General features: G+C 43.7%; 1 protein-coding gene across 1 annotated transcript; it reads left to right on the top strand.

Annotated features, from left to right (window-relative positions):
- The first annotated feature begins 323 nt into the window (after nucleotides 1-323).
- On the top strand, nucleotides 324-19801 carry LOC141218911 (uncharacterized). The gene is made up of 7 exons (XM_073665967.1): nucleotides 324-373; nucleotides 12715-12798; nucleotides 12928-13107; nucleotides 13191-13314; nucleotides 13398-13495; nucleotides 13690-13780; nucleotides 17093-19801. The coding sequence occupies exons 2-7, from the start codon at nucleotides 12721-12723 to the stop codon at nucleotides 18175-18177; spliced, it is 1656 nt and encodes a 551-aa protein (XP_073522068.1). The 5' UTR covers nucleotides 324-373; nucleotides 12715-12720; the 3' UTR covers nucleotides 18178-19801.
- Nucleotides 19802-21587: the final 1786 nt, after the last annotated feature.

Raw genomic sequence — 21587 nt, 5'->3', positions numbered from 1 at the left:
TACACTGCAGGACACAACAGTCCCCATGATAAAGGCGGAGTCAGCACAGGTGCAAAATAGATGAAACAACCACTCACACCGATGGTTCATGGAAGGGCGGCTGCATAGTATTATAAGTGCAAATGGATAAGGCCGATATAGGGCGCCAGTCACACAGATAAGTGAGGTAAATAGTGTCTGGCCTATAACCTAATAGAGACGCTCACCACACACTAAACATTTGTACGCACTCCATTCTACAGAGTACAGCAGAGTCCTGCATCCACTGAGGCCCCTGATCATGTGACCCCTGACTCCTCCCCTCCTGTGACCTCATCACAGGTCCTGTGCGCACAGAGCAGCCATATATGTGGTGGCGACTCTGCAGGTGGAGGTATGTGGAGATCCCCCATTATTCTCTATATCGCCTCCATTCTCCGCAGCGCTGTACACACATTATTATCACTGTCCCCATTGGGGTTCTCTCTATAGACTTTATTCACACATTTCAATTGCATTTTGCAGCTACAAAAACAATTAGATTTCTACATTTGTGTGACCACCCAACTGTCAGAGAAGATAAAGAGGGATAGATTGTACATCATGACATCTTAGGCCACATACATAACCATTCCTCTAATCCCTAACCACACCCATTACCATTTAATTCTACCCTCAACACATAAAGTAAATGGACGACCCCTTTACACTTAGGCCGTCTTCTCGGTGTTCCTCTCTATCCTCAGACCATCTCCTCTGCATTTCTTGTCGGTCTTCTCAGCGCTCTTCTTTACTTTCAGGCCATCTCCTCAGTGCTCCTCTTTACTCTCAGGCCATCTCCTCAGCGCTCCTCTTTACTCTCAGGCCATCTCCTCAGCGCTCCTCTTTACTCTCAGGCCATCTCCTCAGCGCTCCTCTTTACTCTCAGGCCATCTCCTCAGCGCTCCTCTTTACTCTCAGGCCATCTCCTCAGAGCTCCTCTTTACTCTCAGGCCATCTCCTCAGCGCTCCTCTTTACTCTCAGGCCGTCTCCTCAGCGCTCCTCTTTACTCTCAGGCCGTCTCCTCAGCGCTCCTCTTTACTCTCAGGCCATCTCCTCAGCGCTCCTCTTTACTCTCAGGCCATCTCCTCAGCGCTCCTCTTTACTCTCCGGCCATCTCCTCAGCGCTCCTCTTTACTCTCAGGCCATCTCCTCAGCGCTCCTCTTCACTCTCAGGCCATCTCCTCAGCGCTCCTCTTTACTCTCAGGCCATCTCCTCAGCGCTCCTCTTCACTCTCAGGCCATCTCCACAGCGCTCCTCTTTACTCTCAGGCCAACTCCTCAGCGCTCCTCTTTACTCTTAGGCCATCTCCTCAGCGCTCCTCTTTACTCTTCGGCCATCTCCTCAGCGCTCCTCTTTACTCTCAGGTCATCTCCTCAGCGCTCCTCTTTACTCTCATGCCATCTCTTCAGCGCTCCTCTTTACTCTCAGGCCATCTCCTCAGCGCTTCTCTTTACTCTCAGGCCATCTCCTCAGCGCTCCTATTTACTCTCAGGCCATCTCCTCAGCGCTCCTCTTTACTCTCAGGCCATCTCCTCAGCGCTCCTCTTTACTCTCAGGCCATCTCCTCAGCGCTCTTCTTTACTCTCAGGCCATCTCCTCAGCGCTCCTCTTTACTCTCCGGCCATCTCCTCAGCGCTCTTCTTTACTCTCAGGCCATCTCCTCAGCGCTCCTCTTTACTCTCCGGCCATCTCCTCAGCGCTCCTCTTTACTCTCAGGTCATCTCCTCAGCTCTCCTCTTTACTCTCATGCCATCTCCTCAGCGCTCCTCTTTACTCTCAGGCCATCTCCTCAGCGCTCCTCTTTACTCTCAGGCCATCTCCTCAGCGCTCCTCTTTACTCTCATGCCATCTCCTCAGCGCTCCTCTTTACTCTCAGGCCATTTCCTCAGCGCTCCTCTTCACTCTCAGGCCATCTCCTCAGCACTCCTCCTTACTCTCAGGCCATCTCCTCAGCGCTCCTCTTCACTCTCAGGCCATCTCCTCAGCGCTCCTCTTTACTCTCAGGCCAACTCCTCAGCGCTCCTCTTTACTCTCAGGCCATCTCCTCAGCGCTCCTCTTTACTCTCAGGCCATCTCCTCAGTTCTCCTCTTTACTCTCAGGCCATCTCCTCAGCACAACTCTTTACTCTCAGGCCATCTCCTCAGCGCTCCTCTTTACTCTCAGGCCATCTCCTCAGCGCTCCTCTTTACTCTCAGGCCAACTCCTCAGCGCTCCTCTTTACTCTCAGGCCATCTCCTCAGTTGTCCTCTTTACTCTCAGGCCATCTCCTCAGCGCTCCTCTTTACTCTCAGGCCATCTCCTCAGTTCTCCTCTTTACTCTCAGGCCATCTCCTCAGTTCTCCTCTTTACTCTCAGGCCATCTCCTCAGCACAACTCTTTACTCTCAGGCCATCTCCTCAGTGCTCCTCTTTACTCTCAGGCCATCTCCTCAGCGCTCCTCTTTACGCTCAGGCCATCTCCTCAGCACAACTCTTTACTCTCAGGCCATCTCCTCAGCGCTCCTCTTTACTCTCAGGCCATCTCCTCAGCGCTCCTCTTTACTCTCAGGCCATCTCCTCAGCGCTCCTCTTTACTCTCAGGCCATCTCCTCAGCGCTGCTCTTTACTCTCAGGTCATCTCCTCAGCGCTCCTCTTTACGCTCAGGCCATCTCCTTAGCGCTCCTCTTTACTCTCAGGCCATCTCCTCAGCGCTGCTCTTTACTCTCAGGTCATCTCCTCAGCGCTCCTCTTTACGCTCAGGCCATCTCCTCAGCGCTCCTCTTTACTCTCAGGCCATCTCCTCAGCGCTCCTCTTTACTCTCAGGCCATCTCCTCAGCGCTCTTCTTTACTCTCAGGCCATCTCCTCAGCGCTCCTCTTTACTCTCCGGCCATCTCCTCAGCGCTCCTCTTTACTCTCAGGTCATCTCCTCAGCTCTCCTCTTTACTCTCATGCCATCTCCTCAGCGCTCCTCTTTACTCTCAGGCCATCTCCTCAGCGCTCCTCTTTACTCTCAGGCCATCTCCTCAGCGCTCCTCTTTACTCTCATGCCATCTCCTCAGCGCTCCTCTTTACTCTCAGGCCATTTCCTCAGCGCTCCTCTTCACTCTCAGGCCATCTCCTCAGCACTCCTCTTTACTCTCAGGCCATCTCCTCAGCGCTCCTCTTCACTCTCAGGCCATCTCCTCAGCGCTCCTCTTTACTCTCAGGCCAACTCCTCAGCGCTCCTCTTTACTCTCAGGCCATCTCCTCAGCGCTCCTCTTTACTCTCAGGCCATCTCCTCAGTTCTCCTCTTTACTCTCAGGCCATCTCCTCAGCACAACTCTTTACTCTCAGGCCATCTCCTCAGCGCTCCTCTTTACTCTCAGGCCATCTCCTCAGCGCTCCTCTTTACTCTCAGGCCAACTCCTCAGCGCTCCTCTTTACTCTCAGGCCATCTCCTCAGTTCTCCTCTTTACTCTCAGGCCATCTCCTCAGCGCTCCTCTTTACTCTCAGGCCATCTCCTCAGTTCTCCTCTTTACTCTCAGGCCATCTCCTCAGTTCTCCTCTTTACTCTCAGGCCATCTCCTCAGCACAACTCTTTACTCTCAGGCCATCTCCTCAGTGCTCCTCTTTACTCTCAGGCCATCTCCTCAGCGCTCCTCTTTACGCTCAGGCCATCTCCTCAGCACAACTCTTTACTCTCAGGCCATCTCCTCAGCGCTCCTCTTTACTCTCAGGCCATCTCCTCAGCGCTCCTCTTTACTCTCAGGCCATCTCCTCAGCGCTGCTCTTTACTCTCAGGTCATCTCCTCAGCGCTCCTCTTTACGCTCAGGCCATCTCCTTAGCGCTCCTCTTTACTCTCAGGCCATCTCCTCAGCGCTCCTCTTTACTCTCAGTCCATCTCCTCAGCTCTCCTCTTTACTCTCAGGCCATCTCCTCTGGACTCCTCTCTGCCCTCAGTCTGCCTCCTCATCGCTTTTCTTTGCTCCCAGGCTGTCTCCTCAGTTCTTCTCTCTACACATAGGCTGTCTCCTCAGTGTTCCTCTCTGCTCTCAGGCTGCCTCCTTTGCACTCATCTCTAACCTCAGGCTGTCTCCTTAGCACTTATCTCTTCCTTCAGGCTGTTTCCTGAGTGCTTCTCTTTACCCTCAGGCTGTCTCCTCAGCGCTCCTCTTTACGCTCAGTCTCACTCTTCAGCTCTCCTTTGTACCCTCAGGTCATCTCTTCAGCGCTCCTCTCTGCTTTCTGAACCTCTACTCAGTGCTCTGCTCTCAGGCTGTCTCCTCAGCGCTCCTCTCTGTATTCGGGCCATCTCCTTTCTTCTCTGCTGTCTGGATACCTCACTGGTGCTCATATCTAACCTCAGGCCATCCCCTCAACATTCTTCTCCACTTTCTGGCTGTCTCCTCAGCGCTCCTTTCTTTGCTCAGGCTGCCTCCTCAGCGTTCCTCTCTTTCCTCAGACAATCTCCTCAGCGTTCCCCTCTGCTCTCAGTCCATCTCATCATTATTGCTGTCTGTCCTCAGGCTAAGGCTCATTACAACTTTGGACATCACAATGTGCCTGAACCAACAGCAGAAAGTATAAAAGCGGTTTCCCCTTTCAATCTTCTGTACACAATCTACGAGCCTGTGTAACAGATACTATAATCCGCATTACTCGCCTTCCTCCTGCTCCAGTGCCGGCTCTCTGCTGCTGCTCGGGTCTTCTTTATAGGCTGCAGTGGTTATGTCATGTCTTTAGCGTGTGTGACAACCGCAGACAATCACTGATCTCAACTGTAATGAATAAATTGGCATCAGTTCTGAGATCAGTGGTTGACTGCAGCGCTCTAATGCGCTACAATTAAGATGTCACCAGGGCTGAAAATTTTGTATCTAACAATTTTTTCGTGTCGCCATTTTCTTAGACCTGTAACTATTTTCATTCATCCATCGATAGCCCGGTTTCAATGATTATTTCTTGTTTTCTTCTTTTTGTTGATACAATTTTGGCGTACATATGACATTTTAATAGCTTTTTATTACATTTTTATGTGGAATTGTGGTGATCAAAAACATTATTCCTAGTTTTTTGATTTACACCATATGGGAAAAAATATTTCAAAATGTTATTAATTCAGGCAGTTATGTACATGGCAATACCGAATATTTTTTTTAATGCACTGGGCAGCACGGTGACTCAGTGGTTAGCACTGCAGCCTTGCAGCGCTGGGGTCCTGGGTTCAAATCCCTCTCTGTGGTCCAGCTCACCCCAAACCATCTCGATTGGGTACAGGTCTGGTGACTGTGGAGGCCAGGTCATCTAGCGTAGCACCCCATCACTCTCCTTCTTGGTCAAATAGCCCTTACACAGCCTGGAGGTGTGTTTGGGGTCATTGTCCTGTTGAAAAATAAATGATAGTCCAACTAAACGCAAACCGGATGGAATAGCATGCCGAGATGGTTTTGGGTGAGCTGGACCGCAGAGTGAAGGCAAAAGGGCCAACAAGTGTTAAGCATCTCTTGGAACTCCTTCAAGATTGTTGGAAGACCATTTCTGGTGGCTACCTCTTGAAGCTCATCAAGAGAATGCCAAGAGTGTGCAAAGCAGTCATCAAAGCAAAAGGTGGCTACTTTGAAGAACCTAGAATATAAGACATATTTTCAGTTGTTTCACACTATTTTGTTAAGCATATAATTCCACATGTGTTAATTCATAGTTTTGATGCCTTCAGTGTGAATGTACAATTTTCAAAGTCATGAAAATACAGAAAAATCTTTAAATGAGAAGGTGTGTCCAAACTTTTGGTCTGTACTGTAAATGGGCAGGGGGGTGGGAGGGTAGGTAAGGTTGCAGTTGGACAGGTTGTGGACGGAAGGTATGTGTCCTCGAGGTGCCAAGCTTCGGTGATGCAGGACCCGAAGAAGCAGGCTCCAGCACACATAGTGCTGAGAGATAGTTAATGGGCCCGGATTAAAGTTCCGGGTTTTATGAGCAGCTGAAAGAGCTGGGGGGGAACGGCTGCTCACTTACTTCCAGTCCAGGTCTTGGAAGGCTGATTTAAGACCGCTGCGCCTATCTCAGTCTGTCTGTCTGTGTGTTGTGCAAGGTGAGCAAGCCTTGCATGTGCTGCTCAGACCTTGCTGAAGGCAGGTAAAGGTATCTGCATTTAAATGGCTGAGGCCGTGCTCTATATGGAACTGCTATTTTGTGTTTTTTTTTCTTTTATACCTTTTCGGAACCTGAAAGAGGCTGTGATATTTTTGTTTCCTGCCTGGTTTATGGACATTTAATAAACCACCAGTTTGTTTGAACCTACGGACTGTATCCCTGTGTGAACCAGCGCCTACCACAGAGCTGACCCCTCACAATAAATAAATATATATGTTATATATATTTTTTTTCATTACTCTCCTTAGGTGTCTTGCCAATTTTTCCACGCTTCCACATAGTGCTATAACCATCTATAGTGCCCTATAAAGTATTAGCCCCCCCCCTCTCATTGCCATATACAGTAATGATCCTCATCTTTGTTACCCCCATAGTTTTAGTGCCCCACACCACTTCTCCTCTTTTGCTGTAATCTACAGGATATGGTTGTAATAATTTATTTTTTTGTAACACCAGAAATTAACTCCTGAGCATACACTGCACCCTGCTAGTTGCCACCATGCCAGTGTTTCTTTCTGTATTACCATAAAAAAACAGTGCACCCCTAATACACATTGAAATAACAGAGAGATTTAAACTTGCTTATAACATATCATAATCACAATGGAGACAAGCTTCAGAATATTGCCCAACTATTTTCACTTTTTGGCTTGTCAGGGGTGAGATGTGGAATCCACTTTCTATGGATTGAGGGATGATTCCTGAACATTGCACCCATAGCTTATAGCAGGTGAGAATAAAAAATAGTTTTCTTGATCACTTTGAAACATACACTGTGTGCGCAATTATTAGGCAAGTGAATATTTTGACTGTATCATCATTTTTGTACAGATTTTCCAAATACAAGCTGTATAAACTTAAATGTTTAGTGGATGAAGTAGATCAGGTGATGTGTATTGTAATGAGGGGTGTGTGGCCTATGGATATTGAAACCCTTTGTCAGGGGGGTACAATTATTAGGCAGCTTATTTTTCTCAGGCAAAATGGGCCAAAAAGAGTTTTAACTGACTATAAAAACTCAAAAATGGTTAAGTCTTACAGAGGGATGCAGCACTCCTTAAATTGTTCAGATATTGGGTGTGATCACAGAACCTTCAAAATGTATAGGGTCACAAAAGAAAAAAAAAAGAATAGCATTAACTGCAAAAGATTTCAGAAGACTCAAATGTGAAGCGACCAGGAAGATATTATCCTCTTGTGCTGTCCTATTCCAGAACTGCAGCTTCCCTGGAGGCCCAGAAGAACTAGGTGTTCAGTGCTCAGAGACAAGGCCGGGGTTGAATACCAACCACCACTGAACAAGACACAAGAAATGACTTGGCCAAGAAATAGCGGAAGACAGATTTTTCAAAGGTTTTATGGACTGATGAGAGTGACTTTTGACGGACCAGATGGATGGGCCCGTGGCTGGATCAGTAATGGGCACAGACCTCGACTTCGACTCCGACTCTAGCGAGGTGGAGGTGGGAACTGCTATGGGCTGGTATTATTACAGATGAGCTAGTTGGACCTTTTCAAGTTGAAGATAGATGCAAAATCAACTCAAAAACCTTCTGCCAGTTTTTAGAAGACACTTTAAACAGAGGTACAGAAAAAATCTACATCTTTAAAAAAAAAAACAGGATTGTTCTGCAGGACAATGCTCAATCGCAGCATCGAAGTCTTCACTGCTCAGTGCCCAGAAAGGTCTTAAAGATGAAAGACTAATGACATGACTTTTTCCTCTCTGGACCTAAACCTTCCTGAGAACTTTCGAGCTTTTCTTAAACTCGAGATTTATGGTGAAGGAGAACAGTCCCCTCTCTGATCAGTGTCTGGGACTATGGTTGGTTCTGCCCACAAAGATGAATGTCAACAGAGTAAGAAACTAATTGACTCCATGGATGGGTGGCTTATCACTGGTGTTGAGAAGAATGGTGGCTATATTGGTCACTGATATATACAGTTATATGAAAAAGTTTGGGCACCCCTATTAATCTTAAGCTTAATGTTTTATAAAAATTGGTGTTTTTGCAACAGCTATTTCAGTTTGATATATGTAATAACTGTTGGACACAGTAATGTTTCTGCCTTGAAATGAGGTTTATTGTACTAACAGAAAATGTGCAATCTGCATTCAAACAAAATTTGTCAGGTGCATAAGTATGGGCACCCTTATCATTTTCGTGTTTTAAATACTCCTACCTACTTTTTACTGACTTACTAAAGCCCCTTTTTGGTTTTGTAACCTCATTGAGCTTTGAACTTCATAGCCAGGTGTATGCAATCATGAGAAAAGCTACTTAAAGTGGCCACTTGCAAGTTGTTCTCCTGTTTGAATCTCCTCTGAAGAGTGGCATCATGGGCTCCTCAAAACAACTGTAAAATGATCAGAAAACAAAGATTATTCAACATAGTTGTTCAGGGGAAGGATACAAAAAGCTGTCTCAGAGATTTAACCTGTCAGTTTCCACTATGAGGAACATAGTAAGGAAATGGAAGAACATAGGGACAGTTCTTGTTAAGGCCAGAAGTGGCAGGCCAAGAAAAACATCAGAAAGGCAGAGAAGAAGAATGGTGAGATCAGTCAAGGACAATCCTCAGACCACCTCCAGAGAGCTGCAGCATCAACTTGCTGCAGATGGTGTCACTGTGCAACTTGCTGCAGATGGCGTCAACTATACAACGCACTTTGCACAAGGAGAAGCTGTATGGGAGAGTGATGCGAAAGAAGCCGTTTCTGCAAGCACGCCACAAACAGAGTCGGCTGAGGTATGCAAAAGCACATTTGGAGAAGCCAATTTCTTTTTGGAAGAAGGTCCTGTGGACTGATGAAACCAAGATTGAGTTGTTTGGTCATACAAAAAGGCGTTATGCATGGCGGCAAAAAAACACAGCATTCCAAGAAAAACACTTGCTACTCACAGTAAAATTTGGTGGAGGTTCCATCATGCTTTGGGGCTGTGTGGCCAATGCCGGCACCGGGAATCTTGTTAAAGTTGAGGGACGCATGGATTTCTCTCAGTATCAGCAGATTCTTGACAATAATGTTCAAGAATCAGTGATAAAGTTGAAGTTATGCAGGGGATGGATCTTTCAGCAAGACAATGATCCAAAACAGCGCTCCAAATCTACTCAGGCATTCATGCAGAGGAACAATTACAATGTTCTTTAATGGCCATCCCAGTCCCCAAACCTGAATATTATTGAACATCTGTGGGATCATTTGAAGAGGGCTGTCCATGCAAGGCGACCATCAAACTTTACTGAACTGGAATTGTTTTGTAAAGAGGAATGGTCAAAAATACCTTCATCCAGGATCCATGAACTCATTAAAAGCTACAGGAAGCGACTAGAGGCTGTTATTTTTGCAAAAGGAGGATCTACTAAATATTAATGTCACTTTTCTGGTGAGGTGCCCATACTTATGCACCTGTCAAATTTTGTTTGAATGCAGATTGCACATTTTCTGTTAGTACAATAAACCTAATTTCAAGGCAGAAACATTACTGTGTCCAACAATTATTACATATATCAAACTGAAATAGCTGTTGCAAAAACACCAATTTTTATAAAACATTAAGCTTAAGATTAATAGGGGTGCCCAAACTTTTTCATATAACTGTATTTATTAAATGTCAGAAATGTATTCTATAACAGATGAAAATAAACAATTAAGATGGAAAATTTACATTTTTCATATAGTTGCATAATAATTCTGGACACAGATATTCTGCTAAGACAACACCTCACTTTTACTTTCTTAAATATTCAGGTTTCAGGTTTATTACCCTTTGGATTGACCAACAGCACTGGAGATGTTAAGGCTGTGTGCCCACAATGCGTTTTTTAAGCATTTCCGCAGTGGCAAAAATGCTGCAGAAACGCTTAAAAAACGCATGGTAGAAGGCCTGCCATGTTCCCCAATGATAATCCGCATGTGCTGTGCACATGCTGTGGAAATTTCCGCTGCGGATTATCATTGCGGAATAAAATGCAGCACTACCAATTATTTTGCGGAAGTGCTGCGTTTTCGCTGCCATTGACTTGCATTAGAACGCATGTATTCCGCTTCACTAGATAAGCACATGTGTTCAATGTGCAGATGGTACCCGGGTGTGGAGGACAGGAGACTCTCCTCCGGACCCGGGTACCATAGTACCTGTGAAAAAAAGAATAAAATAAAAAATAAATGTTATACTTACCTTCTGACGGCCCCCGCTGCGCTCGTCCTCCCATGCCGCCAACTCACGGTGGACTGGAGGACCTGCGCTGACATCATAGTCATGTGACGGCAGGTCCTTCAGTGTACCGCGATCTGCCTGCAGCCAGGACGGAGCGAAGCAAGACTGCGGGGCCATCAGAAGGTAAGTATAGATTTATTTTACCATTCTTTTGGTCACACTATAAATCCATGCCATTTGCATGGATTTATATAGTGTGACCAAGTTGTCAAGCACTTTCCAAGTGATGCTAAAATCGCCTGGAAAGCGCTTGTCAACCCGCATGCGGAAATGCATGTGAAGAAAGCTTCACATCCGCTTGTCCCTGGCAGGAAAAACGCATGTAAAATCCGCATGTACAATCCACATGTACAATCCGCATGCGTTTTTTCTGCTAGGGAGATGCAGAAATGCTCAGGAAAAATCCGGAGCATTTCTGCATCGTGGGCACATAACCTAAATAATAAAAGTAATGATCAAAAATAGAAATTTCCTAATAATTGTGCACACAGTGTAGAGTAGCCGGTGGAGATAGAAGCACTTTCCAGAACTTATCGTGGAGTGATGAGATGTGTACAAATAAACCATTAACATATTTTATTGGCTGTACAAAGACTGGTGCGTTCTTTATATTGTTAAATTACCTGAATTATTTTATAACTTCCGTAATCCCAACGGATAGTGTGGCGCCCCTGCGGGTTCAGTCGCCACAGAGGTACTGCATCTCACCCAGAGGTGTGGTATCTCACTCTCAGGTAAGATACAAAATGAGGGGTCGCTCAGTGTAAAAATGGGTGCTCAGAGGTAATGTAAAGTCTAATAATATGGAAGAAAACCTCGGCACACCATTGGAAAAATAGGATATGGACAATGCAGATTGTGCAAAAAGAATATAGTTTATTCAGCCGTCCTTTTAATAGTCCAAAAAATTGTTATACACAAACATATACCATCCTTTAGTTATTCATAGTCCAAGAATATTGTGATCAAGCATTCACTCTCAGGTAAGAATGGAGTGCTGCCCGGGACCCTAACACCTGCATCCAACACACCACTCCAGGCCAGCAGGGGGGGGGGGGGGCAAGATGTCTCTGGTTCTTGCTGCGCCACTTCCCTTGGCTGGAGTGGAGGAGAACCAAGTGAGGGGGAACCATGTAGTGGGTGTGGGTGGAGGACGTAGATTAGGGGAGCACTTCAGTAGCTGTATAAAAAGGGGAGCCATCTTAGAAAGACAGTTCAGTCAGAGGAGGAGAGTGTGTGGAGCAGAGGCTCTGCAGCAGTTCTGCTCCGGAGGCGGGCCTAGTGAGAGGCCCAGAACTGAGAGAGAAGAAAGAGAGAGAGGGAAGAGGAGCGGGAGCAGGAGAAAGGCTCCAGGAACAGAAGAAGGGATCCCAGGGGTACGGGAAGTGCTGGAATCCACCCGTACGCACGAATCTGCCAGGCGGTGAAGGGATCAAGCCGCAGAGGGGACCGGCCCCTTAACTAGTGGAGAATTACAAAGCTCAGCTAGGAACCGGAGGCTGCTATACTTGCAATGTGCAGTGGCCACATCTGCAATTATATCGCCGAGAAGGGGGCCACAGAGGGTCCAGGGGACTGCAGGTCGCCCGACAAGACCCGAGGCTACTGGATTGGGACACTGATTGCGAGGCGCAGGGCAGGAGGGTGAGAGCCAGTGCAGGAAGACGACTGAGAAAGGCACACAGAAGGGGGTCCCGTTAAGTGCTCCTGAATTATCTGGGGGATTGCTGAACCCCTGCTTGGTGAACGCAGCGCGACGTGGGAGGCTGTAAGCTGGACAGTGCAACCTGAGGAACTTAAGAACTGTGAGTAAACTTGGAAGACTGCACCCCACTGTCTCTGTGATTATTGCCTGCGCCATCACCCCCTGCACTACAGCGCCCAGCATAACCTATAACATCAACACTGCCCTGGAGCTAAGCTCTACCTGTGGAGAGCCACAACATCCCTGCTGCAGTAACATCAGCTCCAGAGGACCTGCTCCGCAGCGGCAGCTCCTTTAGCCGCATTCCACAAGTGGCGTCATGAACTTTGTACATAAATCCCCTGTAAATATTCCCTTATTGAATGACCGCCCTGGGTCACCGCCACTGTGACATCTCCCATAGCAACAACTGGCCCGGCACCGAGTACCCCACGGCCCAGGGGGCGCGTCAATAGCACATCGGTATCTCTGTATGACCTGAAGATGTATGATGTGCTCTACCACATTATTGCTTTATACCGGCATCATAATGCTATTAATTTTTTTTATTACACAGAATTTTATATATTTTACACCAACTCATCTTCAATCCACTCAGATTCCCACAATATGAGATACTAATAATTTATCTATATAATTTTCCTAGAGAAGAATGGATAGAGACAGAAAGAAGATGGTGGAGAGGATATTACACCTCACCCTAGAGATCCTCTTCCGGCTTACTGGAGAGGTGAGAGATTCTGATGACGTCACATTACATCATTCTTATCTATGGAAATAACAGATGAACAGAACTGGAGAGGTGAGGACTCTGGAAATGTCTGGAGGGAGATTTATTAATGTGTCTCTCCATAACCAGGATTACACTGTAGTGAAGAAGACCTCTAGTGAGCTCTGTCAGGACCCTGTGTCTGAGGGATGGGAAAGACCCATAAGCCCAATCACGGGGCCTCCACCTCACCCCCTGATACATGAGAACATCAATGACCAGAAGATCCTAGAACTCACCTACAAGATGATTGAGCTGCTGACTGGAGAGGTGACACTGCTGGGAATGCTGGGACATTATACAGTAAGGCTATGAAGGGATCGGGGGGATGACGGTATCATTGTATGTGTCAGGTTCCTATAAGGTGTCAGGATGTCGCTGTCTATTTCTCCATGGAGGAGTGGGAGTATTTAGAAGAACATAAAGATCTGTACAGGGACATCATGATGGAGGTTCCCCAGCCCCTCACATCACCAGGTAATAGACAGGACTAAATACACACGGCCCATAATTATCTGTATGTAAAGAACGAATTCAGTCCCTGTATGTGTTTCCTCCAGATCTATCCGGTAAGAGGACAACACCAGAGAGATGTCCCCGTCCTCTTCTTCCACAGGACTGTAAACAAGAAGACCCCAATGTTCCTCAGGATCATCAGGTAGATGGAGAGAAGGTGTCATGAGATCTCCCCTATGATGTGTAGACGGCTGTGAAGGTCTTGTGTTCAGTCTTGTTTTATCCACCAGTATTATATGTTTTATACTTGTGTAATGATAACGGTGGAGATGGCAGGATTAGAGCTGATCATAGATGTGACTTCTCCGTCTGTGACTTTTACAATATTTTTTTCAGGGTGAAGATCTGACCCATATTAATACTACAGAGACATATGTGAGGGGTGATGAGCGGTGTAAAGAGGAGATTCCTACATATGACTACCCAGGTGAGTAGTAACCGCTAAATGCAGAGAAGTCACGGATTCTTCTCAATCACGGCTGTGGCTGCTTTATCGGTGGTGTAGTCCAGCCATGTTATAATCATGTGATCACCATTTTACCTCTAGACCAAAACATTTTCCGCCATCCAAAAATGTTCACATTACTTTGTGTAATTGTGAAAGAACTTTTCTGTAGAACTTACAACCTGGAGGATCCACCTACCCCCTGGGATTAGTAGACGCTGACCATTACCTGCCCAGATCTGTAAACTACAAAGCCAAATTACATCGTACGTAGAATGTGCTGACAAGTGAGAAAATTACTTGAAGACAAATTATGATGGGCCTGTAAGAGAAAGCGGAGGGTAATGATGCTGTCGGCTTCCTAGATCCCTGATATCTTATTGGATGAATCTACCTTCTCTCCCTTCTGTGCTGCTGAATGTCCTCATATGATCCCTACAAGACCAGGTCCAGTCTTTCTGGACAAACTTCACTTTTATGATCAACAACATTAAATGTGCAGTGAGGGACAAGTGTGAATTTCTGTACAACAGAGTTTCCCTTTATCCTGACTTTTCAATTTCTTTTAAAACCAACTAACTTCAAACAGGATTGTGATAAACTATACAGAAAACATTACACCTGTGCCATGATATATCTCTAAGCTGTGCGTGGCTGATGGCTGTAATATACATTTATTCACGTCTGCAGGAGATGTGTTGGCTCCAGCCCTGGTTTCATGGATTCACTCCACGTCATAAATTCCATTATGTTTTCAATCCTAAGGAATTCAGATTACTGTACAATCTCTCCTGAAATGGGGGCGCTAATGCTTTCTCTACTCTTCTGGTCAGGACTCATAGTAGCTCCAATGGTCCACCATAAATGAGTGCCACTCCGATTTAGTGTTGGAGCTCTCCCCTGATAAATACGTTGTTAGGGATGTAACATATCTTTTATTCTGTATTTTTTTCCAGGTTCATTTTGTATGATAGCTTTATTGTGGTGGGATCGGCCTGACTCACTTATGTGTCTCTGTAACTCCCTGGTAGTCTTTAAAAGTAGGTCTCCATTACCTCTTCCCAATGCCCGAGGTCTATATTTAAGACACCTCAGCTCTGCACTATTAGAAAAAGTTCTCTTTCAATGTCTAATATTTTTTCTTGAAAGTCATCTCACAGAAAATATTGGCCGTTATCATAGTTTAAATAATGAAGAACCACCGAGTCCCATACTATAATTCCCAATACCCACAGTTTCAAGTGGACCCTAAAAACCCATTTCTTTAGACTGGCGTATCGCCTCCACACACTATCTGTCCATCCCAGTTGTCCGTCTCAGTTTTCCCCCATATTAAAATCTTCTTCAATTTCAGGTTCATACCAATCATGCACATAATAGCCTCGGTCAGGACTGCACACATACTGGCAGGCGACCAGTCCATGTATTATTTATCCTATTTAGTATATCAAGGCTGCATTATATAATATATGTACATTCTACCTTTTGTGTCTCCCCCATTTCCTCATAGACTGTAAACTTGCGAGCAGGACCCTCACTCCTTTCGATATGAGATATGCATATTCTGTATTGTCTGTCTAAGTCCCCCCTAAAATTTGTAAAGTGCTGCGGAATATGTTGGCGCTTTAAAAATAAACATTATTATTATTATAATTACCCCAGAGAGGTTTCTCCACTAGTTACTCACTACTTACTGATGGAGACTGTTGAGTTTTATCATTTCAGTAGATGTGTTATTGTCTATACTCACAGTTTTTGACTACAGCAGTTAGTGCCCAAAATACTCTGATTTAACCCCTTCCTGCAGCCAGTTTTCTGTTCCTAATCAGGAACCATTTTCAATTCTGACGTGTGTCACTTTATGTGGTGATAACTTTGAGATTCTTCACAAAGGATAATAGGAAACAAATGGACCTTACAAATTATTTTCAATCTTTTCTTGAATCCGACAATACCCTATATACGGTTGTACATTACTGTCTGGGCACATGGCAGGTTAAGAAGGGGAGGAGCGCCATTTAGCTATTTGAATGCAGATCGTGCTGGGATAGTTTGCAGACACAATGTATTGGGGCCACTGTTCATGGTCACCTGGCAGCTCAAAAGATGGTCACCATGAACAGGCTTGGCACTATCTACTCCATTTTCCAGATCCCAGGGATTGTCTTGCTCATCACCCTTTAAACCCAAGAAGTATAGTCAGGTAGCCGGGTCAGAACCAGGAGGGCAGAGAAAATACAAAATCAGAAGACACAAGAGTAGTCAGTAAATGGGCCGAGGTCACAACAGGAAACAAATACACAAGCCGGGAGCTGAGCACAGAGGACTGAACTAGAGGAGAACAAGGCTGTATCTGGCAGCTTCCGGCAATATGCTTCCAGCTTTAGTAGGGTGCGGTGCTCTCCAAATGGCTGAAGCAGGGAGCAGATTACTCCAGCTGGACAGCACACACACCCATACTGCCAGACTGGATGGTACTACAGGTCCCAGGCACCCTAATCTTAGTGGCTGGACAGAGCCTGCACCGCCCAGAGCTTCTGGTTCTGACGTCTCCTCCATCACCAGCGCCGCCTGCAGGATGAATAAGGCGGCTCCTGGTGAGAGAATCAGACGTTGCAGGAGCAGATCCCAGAGGAGATGGAACACACCATTTACAGAAGCCCTAATATGACAAAATGGCAGAAAACCAGAGCAGTAGAAATCCCCATAAAGTGGCTCCATTTTGGAAATTATAACCCTCAGTGAAATAATCTATAGGAGTAGTGACTATTTTGACTCCACAGGCACTTTCCGGAAATTAGCACGCAGTGGATGATGGAGAGTGAAAATTACAAATATATCATTTCATTACCCAACACATAGTGCCCAGATTATGCTCCAGGGGACACACACCATCAATTAAGTGGGTTCTTCTCACTATAGTAATGCCAAATACATGGATGCTAAATGTGGTTTGGGCGCACTGCAAGGCTCAGAACGAGGGGTAGATTTGACTTTGGGAGTGCGGATATTGCTGGATTGGTTTATTGATGAGTAGAAGTTTTTATTGGTATAATTTTCGCCTACATAATATTTTTTGATGGCTTCTTATTCCATATTTTGGAGGCAGAATGAACAAACAGTTCAACACTACGCTCCACTAGTTTATTCTATGAGGTTTTCTATTAGACTGTGAACTGTCATTCTGTCAATAACTTGTCATTTCTACCAACAATTTTAAGTAGAAATGTTCAAAAATATAAATTTCAAGGATATTTTATTCAAAGTTAATAATTGTGTTTTTTTTCTTGGCAGATGACTGTACCAGGAGATCAGAGGGACAGGAGATTTTTAAATCAGATGATCTTGAGATCCCACAGGATACAATTGAAGTGAATGCCATTACTCCAGATATACCATCATCCCTTCACAGCAAAGATCTGTCATCTGATCATTTGAAACAGATCCTGTCTTCTGATTCATTACCGACTACTAAGGAAAATCAAAATAAAAAAATAAGCATTAAAAAACGAACTGCTCCTAAAGCAAAGAAGACATTTTCAGAAAATGGAAATAGTTTTACCCTCGAAAAGTCTATTCTTAAACATCAAAAAATTCACACAGTGGACAATAGATTTTTTTGTTCCAAATGTGGGAGATGTTTTAACCAGAAATCAGATTTTGTGAAGCACCAGAAAACCCACACATGGGAGAAGCCTTTTTCATGTTCAGAATGTGGGAAATGTTTTAACCATAAATCAGCTTTGGTTAAGCACCAGAGAACTCACACAGGGGAGAAGCCTTTTTCATGTTCAGAATGTGGAAAATATTTTAATCGTAAAATGATTCTTGATAGCCACAAGAGAACTCACACAGGGGAGAAGCCTTTTTCATGTTCAGAATGTGGGAAATATTTTAACCGGAAATCAGCTGTTGTTATACACCTGAGAACCCACACAGGGGAGAAGCCTTTTTCATGTTCAGAATGTGGGAAATTTTTTAGCCATAAATCAGTTTTGGTTAACCACCAGAGAACCCACACAGGTGAGAAGCCTTTTTCATGTTCAGAATGTGGGAAATGTTTTAACCATAAATCAGCTTTGGTTAATCACCAGAGAACCCACACAGGGGAGAAGCCTTTTTCGTGTTCAGAATGTGGGAAATGTTTTATCCAGAAATCAACTTTGGTTAATCACCAGAGAATTCACACAGGGGAGAAGCCTTTTTCATGTTCAGAATGTGGGAAATGTTTTAACCAGAAATCAGATTTGATTAAGCACCAGAGAACCCACACAGGGGAGAAGCCTTTTTCATGTTCAGAATATCGGAAATGTTTTAATCAGAAATCAGCTTTGGTTAATCACCAGAGAACTCACACAGGGGAGAAGCCTTTTTCCTAATCTTTTTCTTTTTAATCCAATACATTTTTTTTTTTTTTACAAAACAAGAAACCAGTACATACAATAATAAAATAACATACCATAGGGATGACATACATGCATCTGTCCTATATATCCTTTCAGCTTGCCCATTACCGTCTGATAACTTGCAGTCACTATATCTTACAATTAACATTCCACATTCTTGAAATCTCTTATATAACCATAATATTGTAATAAATATTATAATCCTATACACATATAGGTGTGCTATATTACCCATACCACATGTATATTGGAATTCCTTAACATTACAATGAAACATTAGACCTCACCAATACCCCCTTCTCCCATAAGTCATTGTCTCTCCAACAATAACCCCCTTGATGGCATTCCAGGTTTATCCAACCATAAGCCCCATATTTTCTCAAATGTATTCATTGAGTTTCGTTTTTTATATACCCCTTTTTCTAATCTGATAATATTATTTATTCTATTTTTGAGTTCACTAATTTCTGGAGGTGAAGGGTTAATCCATTTGGATGCAATATGTTTCCCAGCTTGAAATAAAATATGCAGCATCTGAAACAACGTATACTGGAAGCCTGTGCTAGCATTTCTTCTGCGGTGTTGCTATCAGTGTGTCAAGAGTGGGAGAAGAGGGTTGCATTGACAATCCAACACAATGGGCAGCACTTTGAACACATTTTATAAGATGTCATAAACTTGTAAAAAACTCATGAAAGAATAAAGTTACGTTAAAACTAAGCACACCATTGTTTTTCTTATGAAATTCTCAATAAGTTTGATGTGTCACATGACCCTCTTCCCATTGAAAAAAATAAAGTTGGATCCAAAATGGCAGACTTCAAAATGGCCACCATGGTCACCACCCATCTGGAAAAGTTTTCCCCCTCCCATATACTAATGTGCCACAGACAGGAAGTTGATATCACCAACCATTCCCATTTAATTTAGGTGTATCCATATAAAAGGCCCACCCTGTATTTATCAGTAAATCGTCAGCATAGAGTGAAACTCGTTCATCTAAGATACCATATTTAAAGCCTACAATATCCGGACTAGCACTCAACATACAGGCCACAAGTTCAATGGCCATCGCGGAAAGGAGGGGAGACAGGGGGCATCCCTGCTGTGTGCCCCTCCCCAACGCGATTGGAGCAGATAAGAGACCGTTAGTTCTTATTTTAGTCTGAGGTCCCGAGTACAAAACCTGTATGTATGATAGGAATTTGGGACCGACCCCAAACCTTTTCAGAACCTCCCACAGGTATTTCCATTCTACGCCATTGAATACTTTAGCCGCATCGAGAGAAAGAAAGAATGAATAGCTTTATGTCCTATTATTACATCTGATTTCTGAATATTCAAAAAAAGCCTTATAATAAATTCATTGCTGTGAACCAGTTTGGCATAAATCCTGATTGATCCTGATGAATAATCTCTGTAATAATGTGAAATAATCTATTTGCCAGGGCCTTTGCAATAATTTTAGTGTCTACCGATAGAAGAAAAATGGGACGATATGACAGCATAGATTTTGGTATGTGACCCGATTCTAATGCTTCATTAAAAGTATCTAATAGTTTAGGGATTAGGAGATCCTTATATTTTTTAAAAAATTCACATAACAGTCGATCAGAGCCGGTGCCTTTTCATTACCAAGGGACTGTAATGCATCCTCAAGTTCAGACATTGTCAGTGGATTTCCTAGGAGCTACTTTCCTCTTTAAACTTAGGTAATTTTATATCCTCAAGAAACAATCCAAGTTCGTCCTCATTACCTCTAAATCTTGATTCATAAATATTAGAATAGTAAGTATGAAAGGCATTTAGCACATTGTTTCCTGATGTGGCGTCTCCATTTTCCGTAATCAACTGAGTGACATCAGATGGACCCTCTTTTATTTATTTTTATTTATTTATTATTTATGTCTTGTGTTTTATGTACGGTACAAAGAAGATGCCCCACATTTTCCCCTGTTCAAAATATTTTTGCTTTGTAAAGAACTGCTTGTTTTCTGCCTTCGAGATAAGATGATCATGAAATAATCTCTGAGCTGCCTCTTACTCCCGGCCATTACCATCTGACGGGTTTAGGGTGTATTGCACCTCAGCCTGTTGCATCCCATTTGGGAGATCTTGTGTGAATTCTTTAATTTTATCTTTGTATCTAATAATATCTCTTATAAGTGTTCCTCTTACATCGGCCTCCATGGCCTCCCATAGTTTTATTATTATTATTAACTTTTTTTTAACATTTTATTGGTTTTATTGTAAAGATAATTCAAAACACATCCAAACATAAACACAAGAAAAAATCAATCCAAATGGGTCTTGCTGTTGATTCTTGAGCTTTCAGCCATACGCTGTGAAATAGACCAATCCTTCCTTTCTAATTTGTTCTTATTCTCCTCCTCCTTCCTTTCCCTGATCTACATGCTATTGATTATTAATCTTTGTCTAATCATTTCACACCTTTATGCAAGTTGGTTTCTCATTATGTTCTAATATCTATTACTTTTCCCAATAGATTCTTATGTATCAGACAATATTTGCAGAATCATCTGTTGAGTCTTGTAGGAGTTTTCTTAGGGATCCACTCAATTTCTCAGTGTGACACCAAACAGAGTTAACAAACGACGTTACAATATGTGATTTCTTCTTGATTACAGTGTTTTCCAATAAAAGTTTTCCATTTCACAAAGTATTTGCTCGTGAGTTTCTTATTTTTTCCTGCTTCTATTCTTTATAGATAATAGATTTTTTAATTGTGAGATGAAATCCTGTAAAGTCGGGATTGAAGGTTCCAACCAGCAGCCTAGTAACATACGCTTTGCCAATAGAACCAAAACATAGAATAATGGGGGGATCTTAAACTGAGAACTTCCTTCTTTCGTTTTCTCTCTAGGCCAGTAGTGAAACAATATCATCATAAGAGGGAGTTGTGTTGTAAAGTTCCACATTTCTTTAACGCAATATAGAATAGCCTCCCAAAAGATTCGTAGTTTTGGACACAGCCAAAGTCCATGTAATAAGTCCGTAGAAGGGGTTTTACATTTAGGACAATAAGTAATTCTATCAGGTTTAAGAGGCGTTTTTGGGATATCAAAGGCGTGTCTTGCTTTATAAATGATCTTAAATTGGGTTTCCCTCCACAACTCATTAGTTATTGCTTTACAGGTTTTTCCCGAACCTTCTCTTATCTTAACTCCAATGGCTTGATCGTTTCAATTTTTTTTCAGTGTTTGAAAAAAATTTCAGGATTTACTCCCAACATCACATCTCTCATTGCATTGTATAAGAAAGAGATAGATGATGACATCCTCGTGGCCCTCACTAAGCTATCAAAGTCATTAGTAGTAATTTCTAGGGAGGTGTCTTTCAGGTGACTCATGATAGAGCGTCTA

Source organism: Phyllobates terribilis, unplaced genomic scaffold (genome assembly GCF_046119375.1).
Source record: "Phyllobates terribilis strain yellow unplaced genomic scaffold, ASM4611937v1 Scaffold_251__1_contigs__length_2838608, whole genome shotgun sequence".
Classification (NCBI taxonomy): domain Eukaryota; kingdom Metazoa; phylum Chordata; class Amphibia; order Anura; family Dendrobatidae; genus Phyllobates; species Phyllobates terribilis.
This window is presented reverse-complemented; position numbering and strand designations above follow the sequence as displayed.

Excerpts from the sequence above, each read along its gene's own strand:
- LOC141218911 (XM_073665967.1), top strand. The coding sequence starts at position 12,721 with ATGGATAGAGACAGAAAGAAGATGGTGGAGAGGATATTACACCTCACC. Across the intron at positions 13,108-13,190 it reads TTGAGCTGCTGACTGGAGAG|GTTCCTATAAGGTGTCAGGA; the intron begins GTGACACTGCTG and ends TGTATGTGTCAG. Across the intron at positions 13,781-17,092 it reads TCCTACATATGACTACCCAG|ATGACTGTACCAGGAGATCA; the intron begins GTGAGTAGTAAC and ends TTTTCTTGGCAG.